Source organism: Pseudopodoces humilis, chromosome 1 (assembly GCF_049639895.1).
Source record: "Pseudopodoces humilis isolate 2021_Gansu_Grassland_sample_001 chromosome 1, ASM4963989v1, whole genome shotgun sequence".
Lineage (NCBI taxonomy): Eukaryota > Metazoa > Chordata > Aves > Passeriformes > Paridae > Pseudopodoces > Pseudopodoces humilis.
The window spans coordinates 108233736-108247301 of NC_142200.1; the positions used below are offsets into that span (position 1 = coordinate 108233736).

General features: G+C 40.3%; 1 protein-coding gene across 3 annotated transcripts in view; it reads right to left on the reverse strand.

Moving 5' to 3' along the window:
* FYCO1 (FYVE and coiled-coil domain autophagy adaptor 1) overlaps positions 1-13566 on the reverse strand; it is a 46621-nt gene that overhangs the window by 25756 nt on the left and 7299 nt on the right. Inside the window, exons 1-8 of one of the 3 annotated variants that reach the window (XM_014248556.2) lie at positions 11918-11975; positions 11536-11712; positions 9940-10046; positions 8717-8842; positions 4929-5035; positions 3924-4067; positions 3099-3192; positions 59-2689 (exon numbers count right to left, since the gene is read on the reverse strand). In XM_014248556.2, coding sequence (XP_014104031.2) covers positions 59-2689; positions 3099-3192; positions 3924-4067; positions 4929-5035; positions 8717-8842; positions 9940-10046; positions 11536-11590 — 3264 coding nt within the window. In that variant the 5' untranslated portion in view covers positions 11591-11712; positions 11918-11975. Of the gene's footprint in view, positions 1-58; positions 2690-3098; positions 3193-3923; positions 4068-4928; positions 5036-8716; positions 8843-9939; positions 10047-11535; positions 11976-13566 lie in introns of those variants that run through there. The other 2 variants (XM_005519018.3, XM_005519017.3) reach the window with 2 other exon arrangements.

A 13566-nucleotide genomic window follows, 5' to 3' on the forward strand; every position in this document is an offset into this window, starting at 1 on the left:
AATTGCTGCAGCAGATGGTAAAGCAGCTTCCTCAGCTATAATAATTACATTAATTTACCTTGAATTTTGTCTGATAATTTAGAATCTCTGTGCTCATTTGAAATTTTATTGCAGACAGCTCTTCTTGGCTGGTCTCTTGGAAACTCTGTGCCTGTTTCTTTATTGTCTCCAGCTGCAATTGCAGACTTGGGACAGCTGCGGCACACATTTGAGCCACCTCTAATTTCTCTTGCAGGCTCTTGTTCTCCTCTCTGAGATTAGAGATGTCAAGTTTCAGCTTCTCCTGTTGCTCTGCTGCTTGTTCTTCCAATTCTTTGAACCTTTCTGTTGCCTGGGCCAACTGCTCTTCTGCATCCACCTTTTCAGAGGTCAAGGCACAAATCTGAATACCAAGTTCAGCCATATCAGTGTTCGTCCTGTGGAGGAGATCTTTATTTTCTTCATTTTCCACTCTAGCATTTTCCAAATAGCGCTTAACCTTAGACAGCTCTTCCTTTAGGTTCATCAAATTACTTTCTAGCTCAGCTTTTTGATGGGCTGTCCTCTCCTGCTCTTTTTTCAGCTTTTCTTCCCTTTCTTTACATTGCACCAGTTCTTGCACATGATTTCTGTTGAGAGACTCACTCTGCTCTTTCAGCTGCTGGACAAGCGTCTTCTGCTCACTTGAGACAGCCTCAGCGACTGCCAGCTCACTTCTTATCCTCTCTCTCTCATCGGTGGCCTGCTGAAGCTTGACTCGCAGATCAAGGACTTCTGCCTGCAGCCTGGACACCTCACCTCGGCTGACCTCCAGCTGCTCTTCACTCATGCTCATTCTGAAAGCCAGATCTTTTGCCTCCTTCTCCAGGGATGCCGCCTGCTGTAGCTGCTGTTTTTCCACAGATTCCTTTTCTGATGTGAGAGATTCTATAAGTTTTGTCTGATGAAGGCATGTCTTTTCAACACTGAGCTTTTCTATCTCAAGAGTCTCTGCTTTCTTCCTGTATCTTTCAGATTCTGCTCTTAGCTGTTGACATTGGCTCTCCATGCCCTGCAGTTCTGCTTCCTTCTCTGTGAGCTGTGACTGGAGACACTCTTTGCTTTCCTTCAAGGTGTCCAAGCTTTTTTCCATTTGTAAACTATGCTGTTTGGCACTCTTCAGCTGTGCTTCAAGTGAGGCATAAGACTCCTTGGAGGTCTCTTCTCTTTGCTTTAGTTCTTCATATTCTGAGTTCAGAGCCTCCAGCCTCTCCTCTAGAATTTGGCCTTGCCTCCTGGCATTCTGCAAGTCTTCATCAAGCTGTTTGTTCTCAACCCGGAGCTTCTTTTCTTTTTCATCAACTGACACCAGGGCATCATCTATCTCACTCTGAAGCTGCTTCTCAGAGGCTCTCAACCTGGCTACATTGGCTTCTAGGGAAGCCTTAGAAGCTTCCAGATTTTTCAGCTTCTCTTCCATCTTCTTCTTAGACTGTTGCAAATTCTCATTCTCTGCTTTCAGTTTTCTGCTCTCCTCATCCAATTCACTCACTGTAGAGTTTTGCTGCTCCATCTGCTCCTCCAGCTCCTTGACTTTCTGCCCGAGATGCTCCTTCTCAGACATGAGTTTCTGGTTTTGCTCCTGAAGGCTACACACAGTCTGACTCACCTTTGTTAAGCGACCCTCCTGTAGTTCAAGTTGCTCTGCTTGTGACTGGGATTCCTGTTTCAGTGCTCCTTCCCTCCTACCATACTCCTCCTCAAGTTTCTCTTTTTCTTTCCTGGCTTCCTCAAGTTTTTTTTCCAGTGAACCCACCTGAGCCAGAGACCCCATTACCTGGGTCTGGAGCTCAGCCACTTCCTTTCCTTTCAGAGTCAGGGCCTTCTGAAGTGCATCCTTTTCCTTTGCCATGGTCTCCAGGCTCCCAATCAGCTTTTCACTCTCTTCTTTGGAGTTAGCAGTGAGGCTACTGTATCTGGATTCCAGTTCCTTCTGTGCCTGTTCTTTCAGCAGCAGTTCCTCCCTTGCTGCCTTCAGCTGAGATGCATGTTCATCACTGAGTCTTTGCATATCTGCCTTTTCCTTTTCCATCTCCTGAAGCTTCTCTAACAGTGCCTGTATTTGTACAGCAGAGTCATACTGGGCTGTGGCTTGCTGTCCCTTTTGATCCAAGGCAGCATCAACTTTTGCAAGGAGGTTGAGGTTCCTCTGTTCTGTGGAACTCAGTTTGGCTTTGAGCTCATCAATGCAAAGATCCTTCACAGCCATCAAAGCCTTAGAGGCCTCCAGCTCCTGATTTGAAACCTGCAATTCTGAGGCACAATCTTCCTTGCTGGTCAACAGCTGGTCCACCTTTATTGAATGTTCCTTCTGCTGCTCCGCTGCACTCAGTTCCAGTGACTGTAGACACTTCTGCAGGTCATGGACAGTGCTCTGAGTGGAGTGTGAGATCTCACACTGCTTCTGTAACTCTGTGATCATCCTTGTCAGCCGGGAGTTCTCCTCACTGTAGTTATTGCTCTTCTCCTTTTCTACCTGTACTTGTTCTTTTTGAAGGCTGACAGCTGCCTGGAGCTCCTGGTTTTCAATTTCTAGCTGGTGAATGCGATCTTGAAGTTCCCTCTGCCTCAGCTCAGCCTGGTCAAGTTCTAAACGCATCTCTTCGTAGCCCTCAAGGTGTTCAACATTTAGTGAGTTATTTACATCAGGGCTGGAAGGAAACTCTTGTGCCTAAATGAACAGAAGGGGAAAATCAGAAAGTTTAAGTAGCATTAAATATTCATTTAAATGCTGTGCTCAAATGAGAGCAAGTTCAGGTTCTTAATGTACAGTGAAATTGCATGTTGCCTTCATAGCACTACAAGATACCAATTTGTAGGAAATGGGGCTTGTTTTCCCAAATGATAAGTGAAAACATACCTATCTGCAGGTAGCCTTCTGAACGTATATTTTTACTTTTACAAGATTTGCATGTTAAGTTGAAGCAGCTGACAGACAATTCCCTTTACTTCTAATTAAAAATGCTTTTTGCAGTTTAGATGATATGACTCATAACCATAATAAAACTATTTAGTTCTCTGGAACTATGTTAACCAAAGACCTATCATGACATATAAACATTTATTTGCAATTTGCTTACCTGCAAATAATTGCTCACTAAACTGCTCATGCTGGAACTGCGACTTGGGGGCTTCCATAAATATGCTGAAGATCCAAGTGAGGACAGAGTCCTCCTGTTGATCACATAGAGAAAGAGTATCTAAGGTAAGTCTAAGCACATATATATGTCTCCTTCTGCTTGTATATGTAAGATTTATCTAGTGGTAACTACCACATAAAAAAGGACATAACTGCACCTTCTGTCTCGGCCAGCGACCACTGAAGTTGACGAAATATAAGACAGGGATATCCAAGGCACCTCTAATAGGTGATGTCACTTCCCTCATCCACAAGAACCAGAGCAGCCTTGCTCTAAGGAATTGTACTGCTGTGTGGCAGCGGCTCAACCAGACGGTGGCAGCAAAGCGCCCTAGGAAACCCCCATTGATCCAAATGGACCTGAACCAGACCTGGTAGTTTTTGTTATCCCCCCTTGTACGTGGGAGAAACACGGCTGCAAGTGATGCACACTGCTTGGCTGTGCAGTCACTACATGTCTCAGCTCTTCAAACAGAGGAAGCTAAGGAGATTTCTTCCTGCACCTGTTCAGATGAGATTGGGATTTGGGACTAAACTGCAGCTACTGGAAGTGCCATATTACAGAGCATAATCTCTGATCACTGGTGCTCAGTACAGTGAAGGAGAAATAGGATAATTTGGTCATGGATTAATTACATGGAAAAAGCATATACCTGCTCAAACACAAATATTCCTACCCTCAAAAGCAGAAGCTTTTACAGATCCATTAGCTGGCAGGTGTTTTATGTCCTTGTTAATACAAAATCACAGTGTAGCTCCATCTTACCTGGCAAATGCTGGCCAAGCAGCATCTAAATCATAGCCTCTTGATGCCAAGTCAAACTGAACATCAGTGAGCTCATACAGCTGACCCACAATGTCAGAACTCATCTTGGAATTCAGAAATGGACTTCTTGCATAGTACCAGTCACTTGAAAACAAACAAAAGAGAAGTAGTCACTCATAAGCAAAAGGGAAGCAGCAGTTTCTCTTACAAAAAAACCCCTACATCATTATTCACCTCAGAAAAACTATGATACAGTATTCAAAACACAAATGAAAACAACCAGATGCATCAAAAAAGATCCCATCCCTTCAATGTCAATGAAATTAAACAAACTTAATTAATCCCTCATAAATATCTTTAAAGGAGACCCTACACAAAATATTTTTTCCTCTAGTGCTTGGTCAAATCACTGACAATGCAAAATATTTGCTATACACTGGACAATCACACAGTAAATACCTAAAACACACATTTAATATATCAAAAATGAGGAACAGAAAGCATCATCCAGAAGTAAGTACATTGTGAAAATAGCTGTCTTTTTCTTAAAGCCCTAGCAGCGTCCCTCCAACCAAATACAAACCATCTTTGGAATTTCTTGGCCAAGAGCAAGTTGCTCCTTTGTGTGACCATCCACAGATATATGCAAATGCTGTCTGGGGCTTTGTGCAACACGTCCAAATTAATCCTCTCTCAGGATGAATAGCCCATCAAACCCAGGGTCTTCAATACTTATAAATACATCAACCTTGAAACTGATCTAAAGAAGCATCAGCACAACCCACTCCACACATATTAAGCTATAATAACTTTCAATCTTTACAAGCCCAAGATAGGTATGAACCAGTGACCCAGGCCAAAAGGTCTATGATCCTTCATATCCTATTACCACCTCTCCAAGCCAAACACTTGGAAGCGTTTCAATTTCTTTCAATAGCTACTAGGTGATGTTGCTTGATCACACTGAGCAAACATCCATTAGTTAAAAAAGCACTTGCTATTCACCTGGTCACTTTGGTGTTCATAAAACATTGCTGCAAGGTGTCTGCTAGCCTTTGGTGAACCAGGGAATAACGAAGAAATGCTCTTCCTTTTCCAAGAGAGGTTCGTAGCTGGAAGAGAGAAACCACAAGAAAAGAAAGTTAAATATCATTTGTAATCATGTAGACATGGTCAGAATAGCCTACAAAGCAACACAAAAATACTCCCAATAAGCCACTGTAAAGGAAAAAGTTGTAAAAGAAGCCAGTAAGAACTGCCACTCAGAAACACTTCCTAAGCCTGTCATTGGGTGGAATCTTTTCGGAATGATGAATTTGTTTCTACAGCTGGCTGCTGTCCACTTTATAATAATATGAAAGGCACCACAGGACCAATGAATCATCTAATATATGGAGTACCTGAGCACAGACTGTGCTAAGGACAATTTAAATTTAAATATAAGGCAAATCTCAATGTGCCCAGCAAAGGCAGAAGTGACTGCTTAAGTTACTGAAGATGTGTATGGCCACAGCTGGAAGAGCTTTAGGACAGATTTAGTCATAGAACAATGATGTACACATATATAAATATACATCCCCATGGACACAGTAACCCCAGACAATGCAAAAAGCCTTCCTTAATACTTAGACATAAAGTTGATTAAAATCTAATTCTTTCTTCAGACCAAGAACAGCTGCATGACCAAAATTAATGGATCTTTTTATGAAGACAGCTGTTAAATCAACGTAAGGGGGATCGCAAAGCTCAGTGCTGATTTTTTTTATAAGTATTGATTTGAAAAATTGATACTTTATTTTTTAATCTGAACCATTTTCTGTCCTGCAAAATAGTGAAACAGTGAATAGTTGTGTTTCATTTCTTCTTCCCATCAAAGTCAGTAACCAATTTAGGAATGGAAAAGGAGTGTGATGAAAGAATTTCTCACCTAACTTCTCATCAAACTAACAAAGCAAACACATTTATGATTTAAAATAGATGCCAAGACAAATACTACAGAGGGTGAGCCACAAGTTAGTAGGTTACTATAAACTTTGCTTGAAAGGTTAGTGTGAAAGAAGGCTCAAGGGCCACACAAGCTTTCTTTCCTGCCAATAAGTATTCCACTGTGGTGAAGTGAGAGCAATACCCTCAGCTTCCCTGTTACTGCTGTTACTGGGCTTCTGCTCTGAAGTAACAAAGGTTCCTCATTTAGCTCAGTAACCCACTACATATAAAAATGTTCCTTATAAATGGAACCTGAATGAAATGTGAAGCAAAGAAAGCAACACTTTTTACTGATTTTTGGTTTGAATTCTACAGGATACAAAGTAGAAAATACCATGGTCGCTAAGCACACTAAGTTTCCCAGAAAATGCAAATTTAATTTCCCACCTGGTTTTCACGCTCATTCACCCTGCAGATCTGAACATTTCTTCAGGGATATGCTATCCCTACTCTGTGCACAGCAGCTTACAAGTGGTTTTTTCCTTACTAGGCATATTTACTGACTATCTTAATAACTTTCAAAAAAACCACCAAACCCTGGAAGCCACAGAATTAATCCTAACCTTATTCCCATTGGTTTATCAATTTAAATTGCTATACTTTCCATAAGCAATATGGAAAGACCAAAACAAAGGTACATGGTGAGAACTGGAGGAAAATATTTACATATATTCAGCTACAAGTAGCTAAAGGCTATTTGACTAGGAAACAAAATCATGCCACCTCCTGCTAGAAATCAGGGAGGCAGAGTGTCTGGTATTGACAATGTTCCTATGTTGACAGCAAACACTGTAGCTAAGGTGCAGTGTATGGCTGTAAAGATTTGGAAGGATGTGTATTCAGCACAATCACCTTTTGAAAGGGAAAGGGGAATGACCAGAACTCACTGCTCGCCTACTGCTCTCAAGAATAAGGCCCTCTGCTTAATTAACAGATAACAAGTTTCCAGGGTATTCTTATTTGCTTCCTTGCTCCACCTCACTAGCATATCATGCACTCTAATATTGGAAGCACTGCAAGCAGAGCAGAAGAGGCATTTATGCTGTTGAATGTTTGACTGTTTTTTAAGTTAACTGCTATTACTCTTTCCTTTTTGTTCATTTCCACATCTGAAAGTCAACGAATATTGTTCAGTAAACTAAAAAAGGACATTTGGAAACCTTTATGTTCTATCCAGCCAGATTCAAAAATTTGCTGCTGATTTCTACCTGTGGGAATAATTCCCTAATGGGAATAACAAACATGTATTTGTGCCATGTGTCATTTAACTTCCAGGCCCAATTCTGCCAGCTCAGTTACCTGAAATAGATCACTGATTCTTTTTTTAAGAGTTTATATTTCTAAACCACAAGTTAATAAACATTAAAGAAGCCTTCCAGAAGATAATTTCTATGGCTGCACATAAACTGAAGTAGAAAATATCCTGCTTCTATAATTTCTGATGCTGTGCTAACAATTTAACGGCCAGAGGTATTGAAGAAGGAAAAAGCAGAGCAGTCTTTACATGTGGCAGTAGACACATGTAGTGATACCACAAGAAAAAGAGTGCTGAAGACTACAGCACAGCCACTGTCGAGCTACCCCATGACAGCCACCTTTGCAGATAAATGGCTCCTGAGTGGCTCCTGCTACTGAAAATTTAGGGCCCACCATCTGTAGTCAAAGGATTCTTCCAGCAGCAGCAGCTACTGTCCTTACTTCTCTAGCTGTCCTGTAGTGGGAAATCAAACCCAAATTTCTGTGCCTCTCCCCTCTTTTCCTTCCCACTGGTAAAACAAACTGGAGCCCTTCCTTGAACTGTTCACCTTGAAACAGCAAAATTTAACACTGTCAAGGTTGAGAAGAGAAAAAAGAAAAGTAGGGAACCCAGAGCCTGCCTCTGCTACAGTATCATGATTCTCTTTCAGATGGATCAAAACCACACTATCTAGAGCTGCTGTGGAAGAATTCCCAAGAGAATAGGAAAATCTGCTGTAAACAGTTAACTTGCCAATTTAAGTTAGCACTGCTCACAGATAATGGAAGTGAGCATCAGGACAATGCTGGCCAGCACCACGACATCACTGCCTCTTCTACTCACTAGGAAAATCTTCAAATAATTCTGAAGACTCAGACAGGATCAACACTGAAAGATTCTCACAGCTTTTATTTCACCCATGCATTGAGCTGAAGACATAATGTGGTTTTTACAAGATTAAGCTTTCATTACTAATCTAAATCTAACAGGAACAAGCCTTTTTGTGCTGCTCCTGACAGTTTACCCGAGGGAATAGTAACAATCATCCCTAGTCATTTCATCATGCTATTTCGCATAGAGGAACAGAATTCAGAAGATGAAATTACTGCTCTCAGTCAGTCCTCCTCAACTCTATGGACCAATTAAAAAACTGTTAAGAAAAGTCAAATATGGTAAGCCCTCCATCTTACACTTAGAGCCACATCCTGCTGTAAGCTTTGCTGAAGATGGCACACTCTACCCTTGACTTAATTTTTCATTTATTTTTAGAGAAAATGGCACTAAGTTTATGAAAATGCAGGCCACAACCAGAGACAAACAGGTCCATTCACTTGTGTAAGTGGTCTTTGAAACAGAAATCAGGCTTCCTAATCTCACATAATTTAGTGCCCTAGTAAAAAAGGTCAGTTTGCGTTTTGATACTTTATGTGAAAATTATTTTTAAAAAAATGCCCAAGTTTTTTGCTGCATATTAAAAGCAGTTTATTTTTTTTTGTTTGTTGCTACTGCTCTCTGAAAAAGCATGGCAAAACATAAACCACATATTCTGATGCTTAACTGATATACTTACTTCTGTAATAGACTTGACAAAGCGGATTCCATCATTAGCTCCTTTGATTTTTGCCAGACAGTCGCAGAAATAATCCCAGTAGTCTTTTCTGCTCCCCAGCAATGTGCTTTTTTCTTTCTGGTCAAACTTAAAGCAGGAAAACAAAATAAAATGAGCAAAATTTAAATAGAAATATACTTATATATAGCTACTTGGAATCCTGTTCCACTCCCACCAGCATGTGCTTTCATGACTCCTCTTAGCTTTAGCCAATGCATTCACAAAGGAAAGAGACACTGCACTGTACTGATGCAATCCAGAAGTTACAAAAGCTTCTTAACTGACAGTAAGAGATAATAATGTTCTGGGTCTGTTTAAAATACAGACATCCATTCAAAACTCCTGAGACAAAGACTGGCAGCAGATTCAGCAGCTGTTCAAGAGCAAGGCACTAACAACCTCTTGCTGAGAGACCTTCAATTAAGTGTGGCAGTAGCACACGTGTATGTACCAGAAAAACCTGCTCTAGCTAAATCATATTCAGAGCAGCAATGCAGCAAGGGTATGGACTGCACCTTGCACTATTCAAATCCCAAAGGATTTTTCAGTTTCTGCTCTGCAACCCCATTCAAACACCCTTGCCTAGATTAAGGCTAGATTAGCATTTGTTGCAATCAGTGACATGATTATGGTATATGTGGACACCACACTATACAAACTGAACTTCAGTTTGCCCAGCAGTGTCCTCTTTCACTTAAACCTTAATGGTGGACAAAAAGTAGCCCTCCAGATTAAAAATCAGCCTTTTGCCTTAAGCCTTCCACACAATAAAAACAACTTTCCAAAGCAAAATTGCTGAAAATTCTATAAATTACTCACATCCAGTATTTATTTTGCATTAAAATGTCAAAGTATCATTAACACAGTTTTTTCAGGATAATTTAGTAAGATGTATCTTTAAAATCAAGCTCAGATCTTTCAGATTAATAAAGAAATGCCTGACATTCCTCAGTCAAATTTCCAGCACTGCCTTTTGATTACATTTATTTTCACTTGAATTAAGTATAATAGACAGCACTTATTTCAGTCCTCCTATTACACACACCAAAATAAAATAGAAAGAGAGAGTCAACTCAATCAATTTATGATTTATTTGAGTTAAGCCCCACATGCTGAAGAGTCAGCAAGAGAAAATAAGGCCAAGCTTTACTGGTGGATTACAAATGACACAAATTACTTCTTACCTGTAAAAGGTACTCAAGCTTGTAGGAGAATTTTTGCAAGTTGACACTGTCATCTGTGATCGGTTCACCTCCTTCTTTAAACTCTTTACTTAATTCAGTCACTGCATCTTTAAAACAAGACACCAAAACAGTTAACTAATTCAAAGGACACATAGCACTGAATCCATAAACAACTAAATAAATGCTTTCTTCATGGACATTCTGCATGTGGACCCTTCTTCTTTTAGCTGAAATGTCTTATGGACAGTACGAGAAAAATGACTGATAAGCTTGCAATTTGAGACCACCTATAAGAAAACATGAGTTCAAACTGTCAATCTGTTCTATGGATTATTTCTTTTTAAAGACATACCTAGCATTTCTGACACTTAGCAAAACCTGATAACAGACAATTGCTAATTGCTACCTCAGCAGAGGGAAGAGAAATAACTTTTTGCTGTCTCATGTGGACATTAAGGTATTGCCACAGGACAAACAGAATTCTGATTAGAAGGACAAAACATGTAATCTGCTAAAGGGGATCAGCAACACAAGAACAGTCGTTCAGTCAGCACATTTATCTTCTCCATGCTTTATTCAGGAAGGTTCAGTTTGTGCTGGTTACAGACACAAATGAAAAAATAATTTACATAAAAAATAAGCATATAACAATTCCTCTTCTCTGAAATGTACACCCATAATGGGTGAAGAAATCTCAAGTCTCTATTGTTCCCCTGGACACTCTAGCCCCAAAAGGATGTACTTCTCAGCATCAGAAATTACTGATTTTGAGCTTGCTTTCCCCTTGGTCTTATTTCATGTGACTGAGTGAGCTTTAGCTCCCAGTCCCACTCAATAATCTTTTAAAAATTAAAATTCCTTCTTGTTAGTAGTCACATAGATCTCCTTTTTTATGTTACATGAAGATCTAGATTTTCAGCTTTGGTGCATATACCTTTTATTTAATAAAAATTAAAAGGAAAAATATCAGAATCTTGGTATAGGCAGCTGATTAGACAGAAAGAGAGCAGAAAAACTGTTACGAATCTCATACCAATTCTGCCTGCAACAGAACTGTTGAAAATGAGGTTGGCTACTTCTAGTGGAGGACAGGTTCCACTGCAGCAAGAACAGCAGGCATAATTCTTCAGCACCCTTCCTCTGAGTCTCCTTTCTCAGGTAGGTTTGACCTCCTGGTTTTTTCCCCTACCCACATTAGCATCAACTCCACACCAGCTTCCCATTAAGGAAGGCTGAGTTTTAGGGCCCTTCTCCTAACTTCATATGAAGTCCTGTAGCAGCACAGCTCCATGCATGCCAATGAAGCACTGGCTCACAATGCACACCTCACACACATACCTTTCTTTGAATTGTGAAACTTATTTCTTTTCTTGTACGTTTAAATTTACAGAGGTTAAGAATTCAGGTCCTGCAGAAGGTACAGCACTTATCCAACAAAAAAAAACCAGTCACACTGCACACCTTGAATTATGTTGCTACAATGCTGCAGAAAAGAGTTACACAATTGAAAACACAACTCCTAATCTCTGTTATCTAAACCCTGGAGGATGCAGTCCAGCCTCCAGAATGTATCTGTCAGCATGGCACTCACTGTACCTTGTAAGTCTCTGATAATCCGCTGCAGCTGGCTTTCACCACTAGTTGCTGCCATCTTGGAAACAAAAGGAACTCCCCTTCTGGGTTGTTAACCTTTTCATCCATCTAGATAAAAACAGCAGAATTCATATCCTTGATGACCATTAGGTTGATGCTGATTATTTTTCTCTGTGACACCTGCAATTGTAAAAGTCAAAAATAAAATTAAAGTCTTTAACAGCTCAAATTAGTATAAGAGAGGTGCTTTGGCATTTTAGATACTGTTGAGTAATGAATTCCAAGGCCAACCCTTTCCCAGGAATCTCCTTAATATTTTCTTCTTGTTGTCACTTTCCATTTCAGTTATTTCTTCAGTTATATCTTTCAAAACTACTAGGCAAACCTCAGAGAGCAATTTTCTCTGGCTGGAGTTACAACACAGTTGGTAGTACAGCTCAGCTCTGGCTGGCATTTCACTCAATCTATCTTGTGACCCTGAGGGAGGTTCTAGTGACACGTGATTTTCCCTCCCCTAACCCTCTGCCAGATCTTCCCTATAGGCTGCAGAGTAAAAAGATAAGACAACTTTTCCATTTCAGAAAGACTTTCAAGACACAGAGTAGGCACAGGCCAAGGAGTCAAAAATTATGCATGCTTGACTCTCTGACACTGAGGCATATTTTTAATGTGCAAGAGCTGTTAAAATCTTTAGTACTGGAGCGTGATTTTAGCACAAGGAACACCTCTCTACCCCTTCTCAGAACCCACTGTTCCCTACACATGTAAGACGACACCACTTTATTTTAAGCTCTGTTACAGCATCCCTGGCTGGATCAACATACCTTGCACCACCTTTGCTTAGGATAAATTGTACTTGGCACCCACAAAAAATCTTTCTTAAGGTAAAATTAATTAAAAGCCTCAAAACGCTTTACAGAAACAACCATGCCTGGGGATGCAATCTTTCCACTGCTAATCTGGGAACAATCATTCCAAGAAAAAAGCCACAGAGAAACTACATAGGGAATTTACTCAGCATCCTGTTCAAAAGTTGTTCAGAATTCTGTCTGCAGAGGTACAGCCAAAGTTTCAAGGAAAGACAAAGTACTGAATCTTTAAGAAAACTGCTGATATACATCAGTGCTTTTGTTATAATTCAAGCTGAACTGCAATTAAATTAAGTTGTAATTAAAATCTTACAAACTTCTGAATCAAATGTGATTAGGTCATATTATATCTTCTTTCTCTTTCCATTCTTTCACTCCCAAAAGAAGTAAATTGGCATGGCTGGAGTAGGTGTCTGGATTAATCAGACAGATCATCCTTCCTACTCTGTACATTAAGGTAATGCTAGGAAGTGATCCCGTACTCTTTTTCTGTTTGAAACAAAGCAAATATTAACAAAGCCATGAAGACAGAAGCATATTAAGTATAAAGAGAAGGCTGAAACTAGGCTTACTCATGTGGTTCTGTGCATACCTGTGCTTTGTTACATGCTAGTTTCCATTTCTATGTTTTCATGTTAGCTGTTATGACACAAGTGTCATACGGATCCTGTGCTGTCTGGGGGAAGGCCTTGGCCTGCAAAATCCACACCACAACCGGTTGCTTCAGGGCCGGAAGACCAGAACAGCATAGACCACCTGATCTGTGGTGTCAAACACAACCTTATATCAACAGTGTGACGTACCCAAAATTCCTATCTCGATGCTACCCAGAGACCATACAAAGTACCACACTTCTGGCCGACTTGCTGAGTTTCAATACTACTGAAAAAAAGCAAGAGTAAAAACTCAGTGAGTCAATGTTTCCTTTTCTAAGTACATGCAGTAACATCAGCCATATCTGTTCAGTTTGGCAACTGTTACAGAAAGGAGCTTAAGTGAGAAGATTGTGCGACGTGGGCAAAGGAAGCCAGGAAGTGTGGCCAAACCAACTGTTCCTCCTCACACAAAGAGGGAAAAGAGCAAGAACCAACAAGGGGATCCTGTCTGTGCTTCCCAAAAGCCAGAATAAGCTCCCATTCAAGGCTCCAGAGACACAAAGGCTTTG